This window comes from Rhinatrema bivittatum, chromosome 2 (genome assembly GCF_901001135.1).
Source record: "Rhinatrema bivittatum chromosome 2, aRhiBiv1.1, whole genome shotgun sequence".
In the NCBI taxonomy this organism is placed as follows: domain Eukaryota; kingdom Metazoa; phylum Chordata; class Amphibia; order Gymnophiona; family Rhinatrematidae; genus Rhinatrema; species Rhinatrema bivittatum.
In genome coordinates this window covers 171478780-171499671 of record NC_042616.1, presented here as the reverse complement: position 1 = coordinate 171499671, position 20892 = coordinate 171478780, and the positions used below count along the sequence as shown (strand labels likewise).

General features: G+C 40.7%; 1 protein-coding gene across 1 annotated transcript in view; it reads right to left on the bottom strand.

The window, feature by feature from the left end:
• Positions 1 to 20691, bottom strand: part of VPS50 (VPS50 subunit of EARP/GARPII complex) — a 620793-nt gene extending 600102 nt beyond the window's left edge. Inside the window, 1 exon segment of the mRNA XM_029588894.1 lies at positions 20481 to 20691. Within this exon segment, the coding sequence (XP_029444754.1) occupies positions 20481 to 20513 (33 nt within the window). The 5' untranslated portion in view covers positions 20514 to 20691.
• Positions 20692 to 20892: the final 201 nt, after the last annotated feature.

Below are 20892 nucleotides of genomic sequence, written 5' to 3'. Positions count from 1 at the left end.
AAGAAAACCTTGAATGTACATATTTATGGCAATAAGGCAAAGCATGATTTCACCTCAGTCTCTCTCAGCCTGATGCTTGAATGCACATTAACTTTTAAGGGCCAGCTAAATAAACATGGTAGCTGAGGGTTAATTTGATCCAAAAATTGGTAAACACAAGCTAGAAAGCATCTGCACCAGTGCTACAGATATCAACAACAGCCCTTAGGAACTCAGTAGCTGAATTCTGCACACCAGTATCGGCCAAAGTAGACACACACAAATTCTCAATGTTTAAATATTGTAATGCAACATTCTGTGGAACCCTTAAATCTACACCGGTACTGTGGCTGTCAATGCTAACAGATATTGTACCTCCATCTATCCACTGCAATACTACTATCCTCCGAGAATACCAGCATATTAAGGCTGATGAAAATCCTCCTATCCACCAAGACCTTACCAATCTTCCTCATCAGTGTTTAAAGTCACATAATCTATTCTGAACCCATGCTTTTATAAGCAAAGTAATTTTAACCCTGATGAAACAAAGAGAGCTAGATGAAGAATATAGGAGGTTATCAACAAACATCTTGGGGAAGACCCACCATAGAAGGTCCCTGGTTTGGATCTTCCATGTGGGCTATAGACATCTCTAAAGCTCTGTTAGAGGTAAATAACTCATGCATATATGAAATTAAGATCTTCACTAGATCATGGCCACCAAGAATAGACTATGATACTATTAATAATCCAATAACAGATTCATAAATGATAAAAGAGATATTAAACGCATTCAGTTTCCCTGGGCAATGATCTTCAACATCTCAGCAAAAAGAATTACAGTCACCGATACATCAGCCATACATAAGAAGATTTGTCTATGTACTGAAACCCTTCAGTATATGACTACAGCCTTATCACATCTTAAATATTCATACTTTACAATCATAAAAGTAAACATCCATCATCATGCATTTTTCTTCCATTCCCAAAGCCCGGATTGCCAGTTGCCAACTATTTCAGTTACTGAAGTGTAAATATTTATGCAACTATACTCAAATCAGAAAAAGCAATTCAAGTATAATCACTTTTAGCCATTGGTTCTTTCCTCATCTTCCTTAGAGTTTGACATTGAAGACAATGCTTAAGACTTGCTTATTTATTTTTTCTTTTTAATTACAAATCAATTTTAATTTTAGCCAATTTTCTTATTTTAGCATATTTTATCAGCCATGTCAGATATTAGTTGTTTTAAGAGAGACAACTGAATATTTCTGACATCTAGGAATGTATTTAATGTTACTTAATTTTAGTTTATGCTATGACTGTATGTATGCTTACTGCATGTCGGAATTTATTGTGTATGTTTTGACAGAGCTTCGGCAGTAAGCAATCAATAAATGTAAGTAAATAAATTTAAATTACCATAATGAAATAAAACATTGTACTTTGAGAACTAGTTTAACAAAACATTTTAAACTTGCTTTTACTTACATTTATAATGTAAATCTCAATTCCTTCCCTTCTTTTATTGTAAATTCATTACCTCAAGCTCACATTATTAAAGGTTACACACACCCTAATCAGTCAGAGGAGTCACTACTACTCCAAATCTGGTGATATAATGTAACATATAGAATTTAAACAATATAATTAAATTATTGGTATGGGAGACCTCATCCTGATTTAGGTAAATAAATCTCAACACTTTTCAAATGTGGAAGGACCCCTTTCCAGCCCAGGAAAAGCAAATAACCTAAAGCTAAAGAGACAGCCCATAGCACAGGATGGCACAGCTACAGTATTAGAAAAGTATTTTTATCAATTCCAATGTATCGTTTACAGCACAGTTTTTTTTTAAACTAAATATACTTTTAAAAAAACATTTTCTGAGAGGGAGGCAGCAGCTGTACAGACATATGTGCAAGAGCTCAATGATGGCTTCTATTTTTTTGTTTTATCATTTTAAATATACAGAAGCATAAACTTGCAAACAATAGCAAATACATAGTAATAATCACAGGAAAAGAAAAAAGAAAATCCCAACCCAGCTAACAGGCCACAATAAGAGGAGGGGGACCCAGAAAGGGAGTAAAAGACAGGAAAAGAGAAAAAATCTCCGTTATAAGGAAAATAAGAATCTTCCAGTGAGAACGCAATGTCAATCCAACATATTAACCCAAATCAAAATGCCCTCCTACAGAGTGGGCAAACCTATATTAAACTTGATCTGGAGCTCGGGAATTAATAAAGTATCTAAGCTGGATAGGATCCAGGAAAACACATTTCTCTGAGGAAAAACTAACATTGCATTTACATGGAAATCGCACAAAGAATCGAGCCCCCAGATCAACAACCTCTTGTCGCATATCAAGAAAGGCCTTCCTGCAAGCCTGAGTGGCCCTGGAAAAATCAGGGAAAATTTGAAGCCTGCCACCTATGAAAGAAATATTCATAGCTTGAAAATATAAATGAAGAATCAAGTCCAGATCAAAATTAGAAGAAAAGGTCACAATTAAGGTAGATCTATGTGACATCTTCTGATGTAGTCTCAAGAACAGTAAAGATGCCCAAAGATTCACCTCCAGAATTCAAAGCATCTTGAGCAGCACCTGATCCAGTAGACCTTTTAGCTGGAAAAAGATAGTAGGCCTTACGGATCGATGGAAGAGCAGATTGAAAAAGCCCAAGTACATCTTTCATATAGGTCTTGAAATGTTCTACAGGAGATATCATTGAGACCACTGGAAAATTTAATATCCTGAGATTAGAAGATCTTGCAAAGTTCTCTAGTGACGTCAACCTTTGATGTATTACAGAGTTATCTTGAATCAAGGTGTTATGAACAGACAAAACTTTACCCAAGTCTCTTTCCAAGACAGATATTTTTTCAGTGTGAGCAGAGGCAAGAGTCTCCTGAATTTGTATTCTAGATAGAAAAGTATCTGCTGCACAAAAGCAAGCACAATCTAGATATTCTTCAAGATTATGGGAGAGGACGCATGAACGGAAAAGCTCAAAACAGAGATTGCAGCAGGCTCACCTTGATGTAATTTAGATGGCATTCCTCCTTCAACAAGCTCCACAGCTGTGACTGAGGATCCAACAGAAGACTGAGATGTCCCTGAGCCTTTATGAATCTGCAATTTTCCTGCGCCAAATCCCTGCTCACCCAGGCTTCGAGCAATCACCACTGGCACCCCCTGGTCAGTATCTGGGCTATCCTGGCCCAAAGTAACATTGACAGACAGCGGCATTTCTTGCAGCCGCATCAGGGAAGACGGAGATCTATCATCAGGACTAAGTGAGATGTCCGGAAACATTTCAGGCCGGTGTTCTACTCCCTCGGAGACTGAGACATCGAAGACTAGCCCCGGAGTTGAAACAAGGAGTAGCTCCGAGATCGTCAATTGATGCAAAAGACAGTTTGCAAGGAAGCAGGGTGATCCCCTCAAAGCCTTCTGTGTCTTTTAACCATACTGTAGAGTGGAAAAAAGAACGAGGAAACAAGAAACTCCAGAGCGCTCTTACATAACGTCCTCACCCAATGCCATCTTGGATCCCCCTACTGCTTATATTTTATTTTATGTTTAAACACTTTTTATTATTATATGTTATTTTAATACTAATTTTTAGTAAGCAAGAACTAAACTTTGAACATGACAACCAACTTAACAATAGCATATGTGTCCCCTATTGACAATCGTAGGAATGCCTTCACTATACATTGAGAATATCTCACTATTTTATGAAAAACCCCTTTTCCTCACTTATACCATTCATACCACACATAAAGCACATTTTCATTATCATTTCACATACAGCAACTAATCCCCCTCCTATTCATTCATATACTAGGCATCAGATAATTTTTTAATCCACCTTTAACATTATTTTCGCATGAACTAAAATATCCCAGTTGAAATAATAAAATCTTTTTTCTGTATAATTCTCTTCTCTTTAGCATTTCCAAAGAGACTTGATGCTGCATTACTGATTTCCAGGTATTGAAAGAAAGCAATTCTTCACTATGCCAATATGAGAGAATTGTCTTTTTTACTATGGATGGGCACACTAATACCCCTAGCAAATAAGTGTAAATACAACATTTTACCTTCCCACAGGACAGATCTCTCTCAGCTCCAACAAGATTGCAGTTTATGGCATTCTGTAAACATATGACATAGATGCCCACTAAAGTAATTACATTTTAAACATACATCAGACGACCACAATGCATCTTAACTCCCTTTGTTCTAGTAATCTAAACACGATGTAAAATTTTAAATAGAATTTCTCGTAGGTTAGCTGGTAATAAATACCAATAAACAACATTAAAAGCATTCACGATATCTGCATCCTTCTGCTCCATCCTCAGTTCTTCATTCCATTGAGTAACCAACTTCATTAAATGAGATGTATTCAGTTGTTTTTTCAAATGCTTCACCCATACACCAATCTTATTGAACCTGGATGTAGTCTCAATAAATGTTTCCTCATCATCAGTAAATGATATCCTGGCACATCTGTAAACTATAGTGACGGGCTTGGTGTAGCCCAAATGTGCTGGTACCCAAAACTGGGTCATTTTGATTTTGAACTGATTTCCATCAAGTAAATAAACTTATCACAGTTTGATGCCTACCCAATGCCACAAGTAGACGAGCTAGTGGAATAACTAGGAAAAGCCCAATATATAACCACTCTTGATCTTACCAAAGGATATTGGCAAATCCCTCTTAAAGAATCCTCCAAAAAGAAAACTAACCTAAGGGGACTTTACCATTTTACCAGGATGCCATTCGGCCTTCATGAGGCCACCACCAGTTTCCAACACTTAATCAACCTAGTGCTATGGCCCCATTGAGAGGAAGGGCTCCGGGAAGTAAGGGTGTCTGTCATCTGATGCGGAGGCCCTCAGCATCCAGTAGTGTTCCAGTTTGTCCTGACTGAATATCCTAGGTCTGTAGCCCAGCGGTTGCTTGTGTGTAACAAGGCAGCTCTAGTTCCACTCCTCAAAAGAAGAAAAAGAAGAGCAAGGAAAAACACAAAAGGCTGAACTGGCTTCTTTGTAGTCACCAGGTCCCACGGTCCCCTGTATAAAAGGAACAGTCTGGTTCCTCTCCCACTCCCATAGAGGTAAATTTCCATTTCAAAAGTACACCAACAATGACAGGATGGGAAAAAGGCCTGGTCCAGGGTCACCTTATGAGCTCCCATCTACTAGTACTGGGAAGGTGCCCAGAACAACACACTCTCCTATGAGTTCTTAACAGCCAGAGGCTGTATAACATCTTTTCCTCATCCCCGGCTTAACAAGGGAAAACAAAAGAAAGCAAAACTCAAACACAAATGTATGCCCTTTTTATGCCTGGGGTTATATAACAACTTGTCTTGGAATTACTTAAATTCCCCATCAGTCCGGTTTATCAAAAGATGACCTTAGTCAATGACCATTTCATAGTTCTCCTCTGTGCAGCATACATCGACAATATTGTCATCCAGTCTCCGAGCTGGGAGTCTCAACTTCCCAGGGTAGAGGCAGTGCTAAAGTCATTAGGGGCAGCTGGGTTAACCATGAATGCAAAAAAGTGCAAGATAGCCTAGATGATGCACTTCCCTCTGCACTATGTAGTGGGTCAGGGGGAGGTACACCAGCTGATAAAGTTGCGAGTATCCAGGATTATATGCAACCACAGACTAAGAAATAGTAACACACCTTTCTTGAATTAGTAGGGTACTATAAGAGCTTTATACCCCACTTCGCTAGCCTAGCTAATCCCCCTCACCGAGATGTTGAAAAAAAAATACACCTAACCAACTACCCTGGCTACCTGACCCTCAGGGGGTCTTTGAAGTCTTAAAGGCCACCCTCTCTAGCAAACATGTCTTGAAGGGGGTAGACTTTAGCAGATGCATCCAGGGTTGGTTTCGGAGCGGTTCCTTCTCAAGAACACAAAGGTATAAATCATACCATACTGTACCTCAGCTGGAAGTTGTTGCCTCATGAAAGAAAGTATGCCACAATAGAAAAAGAATGTCTGGCCATAAAATGGGTGTTGGAAACACTAAGGTACTATTTACTGGGGAGACAGTTCCAGTTAGTACCCGACCACGCTCTGCTGAAGTGGCTCCAACATGATGCCCGTTTCTAGATTGGACTTTTTTCCCTATCCTGTGTCTGTTGGTGTGCATTTTCAAGTGGACAAAAACTCCTGTGGGAGAGGAACCAGACTATCCCTTTTACACAGTGGACTGTGGGACCTGGTACCACACAGAAGCTGGTTCAGCCTTTTGTGTTTTTCCTTCTTCCTTGCTCTTCCTGTTTTTCTTTTTTTGGGGGAATGGGGCTAGAGCTGCCTGGTTTCACACCAGCGACCGCTGAGCTACTGACCTAGGACATTCGGTCAGAATAAATTGGGATGCTACTGGATGCTGAGGGCCTCCACCTCAGATCATCTAACAGTCCAACCGACTCCTTCACAGGTTTCCTGTTTTGGATATATTTAAAAAAAATGTTATTATGAGTGTTTGCCTCAACAGCTAACTTCATTTCAAATTTTCACAGCTGGTCTTATCAATGTTTAACATTTAGCTTGACAATGCTTATACTTTTTCCTATTTTCTTCAGATGGATCCTTTCCAATTTTTGAAGGAAGTTTTTTTTTTTTATAAAATAGCCTCTTTCACTTCGTCTTTTAACCATGCTCGTAATTGTTTGGCCTTACTTCCACATTTCTTAATGTGTGGAATACATCTGGAATGCGCTTCTAAGATGGTATTGTTAAATAATGGTTTTACATTTATTAGTGTACATTCGGAATGGGGATGCAAGTACTAAAGATTTTTGACCAATGTCCATGCCTGTTGTACATTCAACCTTTGCAACTTTACCTTTCAGTGTTTTCTAACTGTTTTCCTCAGTTTATCAAAGTTTCCCTTTTGAAAGTTTAGTGCTAGAGCTGTAGATTTACATATTGTCCCTCCTCTAGTCAATTCAAATTTGATCATGTTCATTCATGGACAAACCCAGCCTGCAGTGGGACACAATGGAATCAGCACAACCTCGCTTCAGCATACCACATGGCCAGCACGAGACAGCAGGCACTGAGCCGGAGCAGCCTACCAGCCCCCTCATGCCACTTCTGAAGGCCCAAACCTCAGCTCCGGCCATGATGAGCACAGTACCAGCACAGAGTACAGCACCAGCATCAGCACCGAGAAAGCCCTCAATGCACGAGCAACTGGACCAAGTAGAAAGGAGTCACAGTGTCCACCTGTACCACATTTGGGCAGCTAGTGTGCCTGATGAGGGCTGTCAACGGCCAGACACAAACCCTGAGTGACCAGAAGGCAGCACAACAAGCTCCACAGTAGCTACCTCCATTAATAACCTCACCAGCTTCCTGACCCTGATTCTCCAACAAGTGCTGGAGCCTGCACCTGTTCCTTCACCAGCATCCCATGACTCCCCGCCATGCAGCAGTTCCCGGCCCAAGAGAAGACCCAAGGGTAGGCCCCCCCCAAAGACATGCCTTCCACAAATGGCAAGCCACATAGTGGCAAAAGGCCATGAAGGATCCAAACTGCTGCCCTGTAACGCCTAAGGACAAGAATTGTCAAACAAGCCTCTTTATAGAGTTCCTGTGCCTACTAGATGGAAGAAGCCTACTAGGTGCTTTCTTACTTCAGAGTTATTTATTATTTATTTTATTTTAGGGTTTTTTCTTTACCGACATTCGTGGGGACATCATGCCGGTTTACATCGAACAAGGGTAAAAAAATGAAAACAAAGTTACAAATAGCAAGGGAGTAGAAAACAGGGAGTTGAAACAAACAGGCATAGCAATATATAATAATGACAGCAGTACAAAGTTAAGCAAAAATAGAGTTGCTGTGACATCTAGATGGAAGAGGCCCAAAGTCAGTGGTTCATATAATCTCTTCTATTGCTAAGATAACATATCTCTCATTATCAGAAGGAAAGACCCTCTCCCGTTAAAATGTGCAGTTGTTAAACCTGTTCTAAAAAAGAAAAATTCTAATCCCGATATTTTAGATAATTTCAGACCTAAATCTAATTTTCCATTTATTTCTAAGATTCTAGACAACGTTGTACAAGCCCAACTCACAGAGCACACTGATTAAAATATATTATTTCCTTCACAATTCGGTTTCAGAAAACACTTCAACACTGAATCATTATTGCTTGCTCTGTCAGATACCGTATTAAGGGGATTTGATGCTGGCCAATCATATTTACTCATACTGCTTGATCTCTCAGCCGCCTTTGACAGTAAACCATCAAATTTTAATTCGTCAGTTGTCTGAAATGGGCCTTAGTGGCATCACTCTGCAATGGTTTAATTCATACTTACAAAATCAATCATTTCAAGTGAGAATTGACAATTCATTATCAGAGAAAACTAGTTTAGATTCCGGTATGCCACAGGGATTGTCTCTGTCAGCCACTCTCTTTAACATTTATGTTACCATTATGTCAATTATTAGCTGGTTTAGGTATCATGTACTACTTATATGCAGATGACATTCAATTTCTGGTACCAATCAAAGATATGATACACAATACACTGAAATTAGCTGAAGTCTACATTTCTGCAATTAAAACATTAGTTCACATGAAATTGATTTTGAACCTCAATAAAACTAAGATTATATTTAATGGAAAATTGAGAGTAAATAAATCTTTTTTTCAAATGGATTCTACCAAAACTGAATTAGTCACACATGCATGAGATTTAGGAGTAATAATTGATAGTGACTTGAATTTGAGAAAGCTTGATAGTAGAAAAATAAGAGATGGATATAACAAACGTCTCACATTAAGATGTTTAAAATCTTTGCTCACTTATGAGAATTTTCATACGGTCCTCCAAACACTTTTATTTTCAAACTTAGATTATTGTAATGCCCTTTTTCTTGGCCTCCCAGCATGTACATTAAGACCGTTGCAGCTATTGCAGAATGCTTAACTGGATGTAGAAAGTTCGATCATATTACTCCAACTTTAATTTCCTTGCATTGGTTACTGGTAAAATTTAAAATTGATTTTAAAGTTTTGTGCCTTTTACATAGCTGTATTAATGGCGAAAAAACAGAATGGCTTAATGCGGCAATCCATCTTTATACACTCCAAAGAAATTTAAGATCATCTAACAAGGATCTTCTAATGGTACCTTCTGTACACACACAGCACATCTTAGTGAAGTTAGGGAGAAAGCCATATCAATCTCAGGACCCAAATTATGAAATTCCTTACTGACAGAATTGAGGATGCAAGCAGATTTTATGCTTTTTTTGTTTTTTTTAATTTAAAAACATGGCTACTTAAGAAAGCTTTCAAGGACATGGAATAACCAAAATTATTGTGGCATGGATGTTTCTTTTACTAAACTTGAATGAGGCATGCTTTTTCATTTATTGTTAGTTTTAAGTTTGTTTTATATTATAATATTGTTTTTATTTTGATAATTTCTTTTTTTATAAATTCTATTGTATTTTTTATTATATGGATTTTATTTTCTATTCATTGTAAACCGTCGTGATTGAATATGGAATGACGGTATATAAAAGTTTTAAATAAATTAAATAAGAATTGTTTTGCGGGCTAGATGGAAGAAGCCTGCTGGGTCCATCCTGGCTACAGAGTTCCTATGGTGGCCTGATAATGGGAATGGTCTGTCTGCCAGTGTTGGCCTGCTGTCTACTTCTAACGCCCTTCTCCTTGCTCTGCCCATATTCTAGCCTCCTTGATGCAGTCTCCAGTCACAGTCCAGCTTCTGTCTCTTCTCATCTCCTGCTCCTAATACTGGTATCTCATCTCATCCTGCTGCAGCCTCCATGCTGCTGCCTCTCTTCCTAGGGCCCACAAAGCAAAGCGGTAATTGGTCTAGGGTAGCCACGGATGTGAAAAAACAAAAACAAGACCTATGTCTTTCAATTGAATAATATCTAGATTATGTACTCAGGCACAATGTGTAATTTCTGGAAGTATCCACTGGTTTAGTTATTGATAACATGTGACTTTAAAAACATATTTTGATCAGTAGTCCTCAAAGAGTCTTTATATCCAGGGTTAAGGGTGTTGTATTGTGCTCCATACGATGGCACCTTTCAACGAAAACAATCTGTAACCAACTTCAGGTTTTTTAAAGAACACAAACACAATCTTATTGGATACTTCCAGAAATTACACATTGTGTCTGAGTACATACTCTAGATATTATTCAATTTAAAGAGTCCCTGATGCAGCCATAAGGGCGAAACTTGGCCAGAGTCAGGTGGGTTCTGTTCTAATTGAATAAATCTTCTTTCCAAGGCATCGGTCTTGTTTTTGTTTTTTCATCTCCTCCTGGGGCTCCTGCCTCCATGCTGATGTCTCCTCCTGGGGCTCCAGCCTCCATGCTACTGTGACCTCTCCTGGGGCTCCTGCCTCCATGCTGGCCTCTCCAGTCCTGGTCCTGCTGCCTGCTACTTTATATTTGCTGCCATGGCCATGTCCATTAGGCTGTCCCCTTAAGTGCACTCTTTCAATATGGTCTGCCTGGCACCTTTTGGTTAACATCACATAGTTGTGCTGCTATCAGCTCTAACCTTAGAGCAATACTATAACTATTAGGGTACCACTTCTGCTTTCTATCTTCTTTGCTGTAATAATGATTGTGCAAAAGGATAAGATGCTAATACTGTTTATGTAATGTTGCCATTTGGAACAATGTATGTAGAGGTCTACACTCAATGTGCTGTTCATTTCTGTTACAATGTCATGTGCAACTACATATCTTGTCCTTACAGAATGTGATTACTAAAGAAGTTAACTTGCTTTCAGTCTGACATATATTGTGTAATAAAATGGTCACAGGTTTGAAAGAACACTTTCTGCTTGTGTTTTTATTGTGCTTTTTTCTTAAGAGTTCACTATGTCAAACTTTTGGAATCCACATGACTTTGCATGCTAGAGTGCCATTGGCCATTCCAAGTAGGTATTTTTGTGGCAGGCAAAACCATATGGCCTATGGCATACAACCAAAAGCAGACTATATGCTCCCAACGAAGACAGCAAGAGCTAAACAGGAAGCTCCTTACTGTGGAGCTTCAGTATTGGCTTCAGTTGCTTCTCCACAGAGCATACACTTAGCTAACTGTTGGGTACATGACCATGTATGTGAGCTGGGCACTAGCTAGCTAGTGTTCACCTCCATATGCAGTCTGTTAGCTGGGCACTAGCTAGCTAGTGTTCACCTCCATATGCAGTCTGGTAGAATAGGTGTAGAAATGTTTGGCTAGAGGTGCAGTAGTTATGTCTTCACTCTGTTAGGGTCCAATCGGTTGTCTAGCTATGTGAAGGTCATAGTGCACCTATTACAAACCACTGGCTTCGAAAATTGTGAAGCTATCACCTCTGACCAAATAATAGCCTTTCTATCTGGCTCTGGCACTAAATGCTATCATGACATAAGTCTTCAGTCAGAGGGCTACTTAAAAATGACATAAAACCCTAGGTGTGTTATCTCTAGGGAGCATAAATGAGCAGCTGCAAGTGGCCGAGCCAAAGGGTACATAGTGTACATGTAAAGCTTGTGTGGTGCTATGGACAAGTTACACTAATCACCCTACAAAACTTAACATTGGGCCCCTTACCTGAGTCCTCACTCCACCTAAAAGGCAATCTGGACAAAACCCTTTTTAGGTTCCACATCAAACAAAATGTCTTCTACTTGTTGGCTGCTCTAATACTGTGTCAGCAGCTGTGTGACAACTGAGGAGGAGTGAGGGAATTATGTAGCTTAGAGAAATCTAACAGGCCAAGAGCAGACAGCTAGGAGGCCTGCTGTTCCTTGGGGCCAGGCAGACCTCCAATCACATGACACTTCTAGAAACAGTTGCCCCATACATTCAGCATGACAGGTATTCTAATGATATATGTAAAGAGCAAAAACCACTGTATAACAGGACTAATCATACATAAGCCAAAATTATTTTTTTCTTTTTTCAGACCCCCCTCATCAGAAAGGCTTCTAATATCTTAAAGAATTCTAAGAAGTGCCTGCATCAAAATGTTTTCATTGAAGACTTTAAATGTATTAACAAAAAAAATGAGACCAATGATTACAAGCAAATCTGTTTTGGTCACTTCAATGGTCTAAGTGAATAAGATAATGATTCACTAACCAAATGTAAGTGATTTCTACACCATCCTGACTTTAGATGAGGGTCTCAAAAATGAAGAAAATAATGTTGGCTTATGTATGATTAGTCCTGTTATACGTGGCTTTTGCTCTATACATACAGGTTTTCTAATAAGGCAAGTTGTAGGCTCCTGAGGTCATCAACTGACAACAGCTTTTCTAGCATTTATGCTAGACATAGAGCTAATCATTGAGAGTCTATCAGAACACCTGCCCTGCTCACCACTAACTGTAAAAATGACAAACACCTCATGAGAGACAGCCTATAGGACAACAACTCCTGCCAGCCATAAAAGCCTTGAAAGATAGTGACTAACCTTAGAAATGGACCTTTCTGAAACCTGTTTGCCCCAGAAGTCCTCAGCCTCTGTGCTTTAAGGGTGGCCATAGATAGCATAAGGACTGTAACTGCTACTAGCTATCGCAACAAGCAAACTACTCTGTATATTTTATAGGTACATACATACAGCAGCACCACATGACTAGACCAGCCAAGGGCCTTGCAGCATCATGACATCTCCATATTTGACAAAGGCTACCTGTGATGTGTCAGGTGAGGCAATTTGCTTTTAACACAATTTTGCATTGGGTTCAATGATGTGAACCTTTTCTTAGGAGATATGTGGGTGCTCTTAGAATCATTAAAAACTATTTTGTGTTCTTGACATTTCTGAGGTGACTTGCAAATACAAGTGAAGGCATAACACCATCTGATTCCCACTACTGTCGTCACACAGTCTGACCAGCATCCTTGTCTAACCTCCCCGAGAACCTAACCAACATGATATTCAGCAGGCAAGGCCCTCACCATCTGTACATAATAGTTGACATTTTGCCTAGGTAGCTGTAGCAGAGTGCATCTGTGTATGGGTGCATGCAACCACAAAGAGGTATGCTAGCTTGGAATGACCTGTGAGTATTATGAGTGCCACAATGTTGGACAGCCGCTTTAGAAAAGCTCTAACTGAAGGCCTGCTAGGTTGGCACTCTGTCATCATCATTGGCTCTGACACAGCTGAGACAGTGCTGTCAGCAGTGTCTTTGCAGGCCCATGAGACATAAGGCATCCCAAGTACAGGTGCATAACTCCACCTGCACACAGTTGCAGCTATGGAATGAGGCTGTAAAATGGTAACTCTGTGACTGATACTTTAAACTATCTACCTGTAGCGTTAGAAGGTGATTTAAGCTCCAGAACTACTTGTGATTTATAGGATTTCTAGAGCTGTTGCTCTCCATGTTCAAGGCCCAGCTGGAGTTCCTTCACACCTATAGCACTATCTCACCCACATGCGAAAGCTAGGTCAGGGAAGCTAGGGGTAGGTCCATCAAGCCAAATGACGTAAGCTAGGCCAAGCTATGAACACTGTGTTGACAGCCTACACCAAATATCTTGCGACACATGCCTCTTTTAGACTACCAGTCAGAAAACACTAGGCCAGCCACATGTATTTGGTGTTATCTTTACTTTGATTACTATTTTTCAAATACACTCTACTACTCCATTGTCAAGATAAAGCTTAAGAAGGCATACGTGGTTTCTGTTACATAATGACCCAGATAGAAGAGTAGTGAGTCAAAGCAAGGTGACAGAGAGGAAAGTAGGTGCAAATATTCTATTGGTCTCCCTTCCATGGAATGGGAAGGGGTAGTTGAGGCCTAACAGGCAAAGAAGTGTTCTATGAGGCTTTGACAAAGCTGGATGCCACTCAGCATGGTGTCCTCTGCTTGTGTGAGTGCATATGGGGGATCCAGAGGTAGATCTTGATGTATTTCCACTGATATCCCATGGTGTAGAGCAAGATTATGAAATACACAGCAGAGCAGCACTATATCTTCTACTTTGGGTGGGGCATACTTTAAAGCTCCACCCATTTTGTCCAAACAGTGAAATCTATTTTTGAGTACTCCAAATGTGCGTTCTATGACACAGTGGGTAGAACATAAAGCCTCGTTGTACCTTGTCTCCGCTGGAGCAGTGGTCCCCAACCTTTTTTGCACCAGGGACCGGCTTCAAGCAAGACCATTTTTCCATGGCCCGGCAGGGCGGGGCAGGGGCGGGGCTTTGGTCATATGAGGGCGGAGTTATGGAGGGGGTTGGATTTTAGTGCACACTTATTTAATTATGACATTTATAATGTTAATGTGACTCAACTCACCATAGGTTCTCATATGCATGGCACACTGACCCATGATCGTCATGGGGCTAGATGTAAAAGTACAGTTTGTATCCACGGGAACCCCCCTGACCCACAATAATGGATGTAAAGCAGAATTATGACATTCCCCATACAACTCACCCTACAAAAAAGATATTCTGGTTCTGGTGACATCTCAGTAACAGTAACTCAAACTCCTTCTACTTCCAGGCTCAATAGCCCTACTTATGAAAAGACAGCAGTTTACCACCAATGCATGTCCTCTTGAGAAAACACAACAAATAAGACCGATACAAATGCTTACATGCTAGCACAATATTTCATCTCGGTAACAGATACAGAACCGACCTAACATACTCCCAGGATCTGTAGTAATGCACATAAACTAATCTGCACACAGTTACACCTGTATTATGGAATACACTCAAACAGGAGCAACCCTATCTATGAAAAGGCAACACTACAAATATTAAATCAGGTCCTAAAAACCAATACACCTCTTATTAGGAAAACAGAACTAGCAAGCAGCTATAGATCCCCACACAGAAATAATTGTAAAACTATACTAATAAGCAGAATAAATGTTTCAAAGCAGCTATGAACAGAATAACATCCAACAATTAAAAACTCATAAAAACTATTAAACATTCTCCAAACACCAATAAAATATTTCAAAAAAGCAGACATCACACAATTAAAATGGCAGTCAAGAAAAATAAACTTAAAAAGCCACTTTTACTTACCCTCTCCAGCAGCTGTCCTACTACCCTTCCCTGCAGGCCGTGGCACACACCAGAAGCAGCAGTAGAAGCTAAGCTCTATACTTATGGTCCTCTTCCTTAGTGCCCATGACTCACACACACACCATACCAGTCATGCCCCCATGACCAGTTTCTGTCTCTCACACACCAATCATCTCCCAAACAGTCTTTGGCACACATACACCAGTCACCTTCCTGAACAGTTTCTCTCATGCCATACACACACACAGGTTTCCCACTCCCGTGTTCTACTTACATATTTGGGCTTCTCACTCTCATAATCACTTTCTCTGTCTCTCTCTCTCACACACACACACACTCACCAGTCTCTCACTCCCATGTTCTCTTTCAGATATACAGGCTTCTCCCTCCCATGCTGTGTCTCACACACACCCAGGTTTCTCATTCTCATGCTCACTCTCTTCACATGCACAGGCTTCTCATTCCCATAATCACTTTCTCTCTGTTACACACACACACCAGTCTCTCTCATTTCCATGCTCACTCTCCACGTGCACAGGCTTCTCATTCCCTGAATCACATTCTCACACACCAGTCTTTTCTCTCACACACACCGTCACCTTACCAAGCAGTCTCTCTCTCTCATGCATGCACACTCACCCAGGTTTCTCACTCCCATGCTTTCTTTCACCCCCACAACACCAGGCTTCTTACGCCCATGCTTTCTCACATACCCAGACTTCTCACTTCCATGCTTTTTCTCTCTCACACACACACATCAGTCACCTCCCTGACTAATGTCTCACACTCTCACATACACATCAGTCATCTCCCTGAGCAATCACTTTCATTGTCTCTCACATACACACACACACACACACATCAGCTCTCTGACCAGTCAATCACACACAGGCTGGCTGCCTGCTTCTCTCTTTCTCTCACTCACTTCCTCCCCCCCCCCCCCCCCGAGCACAAACGGTAGCTGCACCACCTCCTCCTCCAGCCCCCGCAGGCCAAGAAAGAAGAATCCCATCGGCCGCGGGAGGCTCATGCTGCTGTCTCCTTTACCTATTATCAGCTGCTTCGATTGCTCGGGGGCCGATGCTGCTGTCGCCGCTGCTATTTTTTCATGCGGCACAGCTCTTTCTCCTTCCCGCGCACCGCGTATCACTTCCTGTTCCGGGTCAGAGGGGGGAGAGGGCGGGAAGAAGAAAAGGCCAGCCGCGGATGCCACAGCTTTTTTTTTTTTTTTGCACCGCTGCCGTTCCCGCTGGGCTTGAACGTGCTGATAGCCCAGCGGCAACGGCAGCAGGGAAGAAAGAGCAGCGGGAGAGACCGGGAGCGCGCGACACACCTGCCGGTGCTTGGCGGCGCCGTGGACCGGCAAAAAACTCCCACGGCCTGGTCCCGGTCCGCGGACCGGTGGTTGGGGACCCCTGCACTGGAATGCTGGGAATAGCAACAGGGGTGAGACGCCAAGTCTGCACCCGTATCCCAAATCTTCTGCAGCAAACACAGAGTGGGGCATCATTCACCTGACAGTCACTTTGCGATATGGCTGCCAAATCACAGCATGCTATAAGACAGTAGAAGCTAACCTCTAGCTTAGCATGAGCCTTAAAAGCCTAAGTGCATGCCACCTTTTCCTGTCACACTATATGACCACTATAGCAGTAGCTGAATCTGTGTCAGATCTTCCAGACTAGTAAACTGCATCTGGGGATTCCACTAAATGAATGGCAGCTCCTTACAACCAAGCTAAGGCTACTCGTTTGTTACAGTCATCAAAACCTGAAGCAGTACATCAGAGCTGCCACACCTATCCTAGCAGAAAAACCTCTACCTTGTGGTCTGAACGTGCAAGTCCCTGGCTGCTCTGCACTATGTCCTCCAGGGATACAAATTTGTCAGCCCTGACACAGGGAATATGCCTGGCCCAAAAAATGCACAGGCTGCTGCTTCTGGTTTACCTGTGTGATGGGCAAGACAAACTGTGCATGACATCCCGGCTGACCCATCACTCTTAAGGCGCACCTCATCTGCTGGTACTTGCCTGTTATGACCTGGTCCAGACAGTGGGAAAAAGTGGTTTAGGACATTCTCCCCACAACCCCTACTGTCATTTGAAAGGAGTCAATTGCCATGAACTGCAGGGTGGCCAATAGTTTGGTGAAGACCGGCACAGCATCGGACTTTTCCATTACTGGATCCAGATTCCCTCTGATTTCTTCATATAATTCCAGGATAGCCTGAGAACAGAGGCAATATCTGCTAACCACATAATCCTCTGGCATGCCCAGCAATGAGGCTTGTGAAGGAAATATGTGCTCGCCTGTGAGCCAAGTGCTGCCGTGGGCCCCGACCCTCTCCCTGCAGGGCCAGTGACACATGCTCCGGTGCAGAGACTTCCTCAGGAGGGGTTGGAACTTCCTTTGCCTGTTCTTGTGGTTAATGTTCTTCTTCTTGTTGTCTGCGGCGAACCTCCTAAGCATTCATTATCCCCCAACAAGAAAACTTGCCACAAACATTACGGTTTTAGGAAGACAGGCCAAGTAAGAACAGGTGTTTTTATTGGCCCAGGAGGGCCTGGTAGATGTGTCTGATAGAAGGCCTCATTTTATCACACGCGATAATAGCCGCGATCCTCTATAACAGCCGCAGGCATGCAATAAAAACTTTTTCCCCTTCTACTTCAAAAGAAAAGTTATTTCTGACATTAAATCCTGCGTTAATGTGCATTAAATTTCTGTGGAATTCAGTAGGACACCTTAATTTACATTAACTCCTCCCATTTGCATACTAAAATTAAAATTTGCATGCTAGATTACATTGCACTATTTATCATGCACACAACACGCATTAGACCCCATTTAACACGTGTTCGGGCCCTAAAGCAAGTTGATGAATGACCCAATTAGAAAGATCCACACAACAGTGCAGGAAGAAATTCTTAGATATATTTCTTGAGGTGTTTTTCTTGGGAGCTAAATGCTTTATTCCTCATCCATGCAAATGTGTTGTGGTATTAAATGCTGTGGAATATGTTTTTTGAGCCATTGCATTTAAGAGTCTTTTCAGACTCTAAACAGGAAGTTACAAGTTAATTCATGTCTCAGTACGGTGCCACTAACACACATATGGCAAAGTTGTCCAATACAGATTAATAGAATACTTCTCTTTTTTTTTTCTTTTATGATAATTTAGGCTGTAGCCCCATGGACTTTTTCTTGGCTTTCCCCTCTATATTGGTCTAATGGGATATGTGTTTATCTTTAAATGAGCTCTTATTGTTATTAATAAATACTGTGATTTTGGGGTTTGTAATATTTGCATATCCCTTTTTCTTTCAAATATTATAGCATTAGAAATCAAATTCAAAGAATATACTTAAGGTATCATTGTACCAGTATGTTGTGAGTAATAATGTCATAATAGAGGTGATAGATGATTAGACCAATTAATATGATGCTGCTTCACTGGGTGTGCAGTGATGTACTGTATATTATAGTGCTTAACATCATTATTCCAATTGTTTAATACATGTGTACATGTTGGGGGTTGTCAGTTTTTATATTTTGGCTGTTATATATATATATATATATATATATATAAGCATGCTCATGTGTCAATGGACTTATGGGAGCAAGCAACAACTGCTCTTGTCAGTATGCTGCCTTAGAGGAACGCAGTTCTCTGCAGATCAATTTGGAGACTCCAAGGAGGATTATGCAGTTTTTTTCTGGGACTCCTCTTGCCAAGCCATGGGGCAAGTTATCTGCATGTGAGCACCAAGAGGATCCAACAGTTCCACTATGAGTGAATTCTCAAAAGCATGCGTGGCACAGTCGATGGCTGGACTATTAAAACGCATCAAACAGGGTTAATATCTATTGATGCCCTTATAGTTTTGAATTCTATTAAATGCAACATTCTACCTCATGTCTGGAACCTACATTCTCCTTGTGTCACTGTGTCCAGAAATAAGCAAGACAGTTGGATTCCACTGGAGTGCATTCCATAGTTTATTTCGGAGTTGCATGGAACCATGAAGAGTAGAGGGAGCAGGACAGAATGTACACCCAAAGCCTACCCCCATGAATAAAATCCTGATTTGGACAGATGTAGATGGTACACTAGTTATAGTGGGGTATCAGCACCCCTTAAACAATTGAATAAACTCAGTCCATGGTTTTCTCACCTCTGTGAAGCAATAATTAAAGGCAATTCTGGAGGAAAAGCAATTTTACCAGCAGAAATTGGCTCCTTGATTACTGTTCACCCTGGACATAGCATTTTTCAACAATACAAGTATTTTTACTTGCATGCTGCAGCGTTGAACCAAAGGGCACTGTTTTGATTATACAAAACTACATGTGTTTTGTTCAGGAAAATTACTTGCATAGAAAGCAAGCACAAATCTCTGTCGGTAATTTTTCCATAGGCAATAATCAAAACAAAATTACTTGTGGAGTTTGGTTTGATATTGGTGTAAACCCAATGGTTAAAGTTACTATGGACACTTTTGATTATTGCCTCATAACATGTTACATAATATTGGTCAATTAATACCAGAAGAATCCTGCTCCTTCATCATGATCAGATGAGCTCATCTGACCAGCTTACAATAAATATTATGTAAACATATTTTACAATGAAACTGGACAAAAAAATTTCTGAACAAAACCTGGTGAAAAGTGAATATTTTTCTTAAAATGACTTTGTCAGCTGAGAAAAATATTGAAAACTGAACAGTACAGGAAAAAAAACATTCTCAATATTTTCTCTCCTAAAAACTATGCTGCATAGGTTGTGCTACATCATATTTCCAGTTCGGTATTTTTAACCATGTGTGTTGGACATATCCTAAAGAAAACTTTCAGTAGATCTTGATGTATTGGTAAATATCACTGCTTATAACTTTCTACAGTAACAGAGAAGATTCCTATTTGCTATAAATGTATGATCAAAAATGCATTTCAAATACAGTTTGAGAAATCCAAATACAAGGAACAGCAGAATTGTATACATAATGTTGAATATTTGATTAAGTTCTTAGCAGTTTAATATCTACACTAACCGTCCTCCCAAAAAAATAATTAAAACAGAAACGGACCGTGTAGAAGTAAATATTTATTTACTTAAAAATAGCTTGGTTGCAACTGTAAGAAACCTGCAAATATCAGCAAATTACAGTCTGGTTCATACAGGAAATAAAAAGCAAAAATAATCTCGCAAAGAAAACCAATCCCTTCCAAGGCAAAAATCTACTACTGGTCTTAATTTTCCCCTGATGAACATGTATACAAGCCTTTAATGAGAACGCTGGATATCTGCAGGACGGCCTAAAGCCGCACCAACATCTGCTACTAGGCTGGAGTGTGTTACTGTGCAAACAAACAAATCACTACCTGGGGAATCATAAAGGACTTGATCTTCTGCATCCTCCCGCAAATACTGTCGTTATTTCATAAGGAAAAATAACCACAAATATCCTTCACAGCAGTATATTATAATCCAAATGACATCAAAGTAGCCATTTTGCAGGCCACGTGACCAGTCGCAGGGACAGGTTTTTGAGTTGGCGAAGCGGTTCCCACTCCGTATTCCGGGAGTTGTAGTCCTCTGAGGCATTAGGCTAGCGTCCTTGACTGATAATTTCAGTCTGAAGAAAACTGCACTTCCCACAAGTCTCTCTTCTCTGACGAGTCAGCTTGGAGAATACACCACGCAGAAAACGTAGATGAAACAGCTGATAGGAACTAGGAAGGAAAGGTGCGGGGAAAGGACCGAGCTGAGAAATCGTAGATAAATAGTGAGATA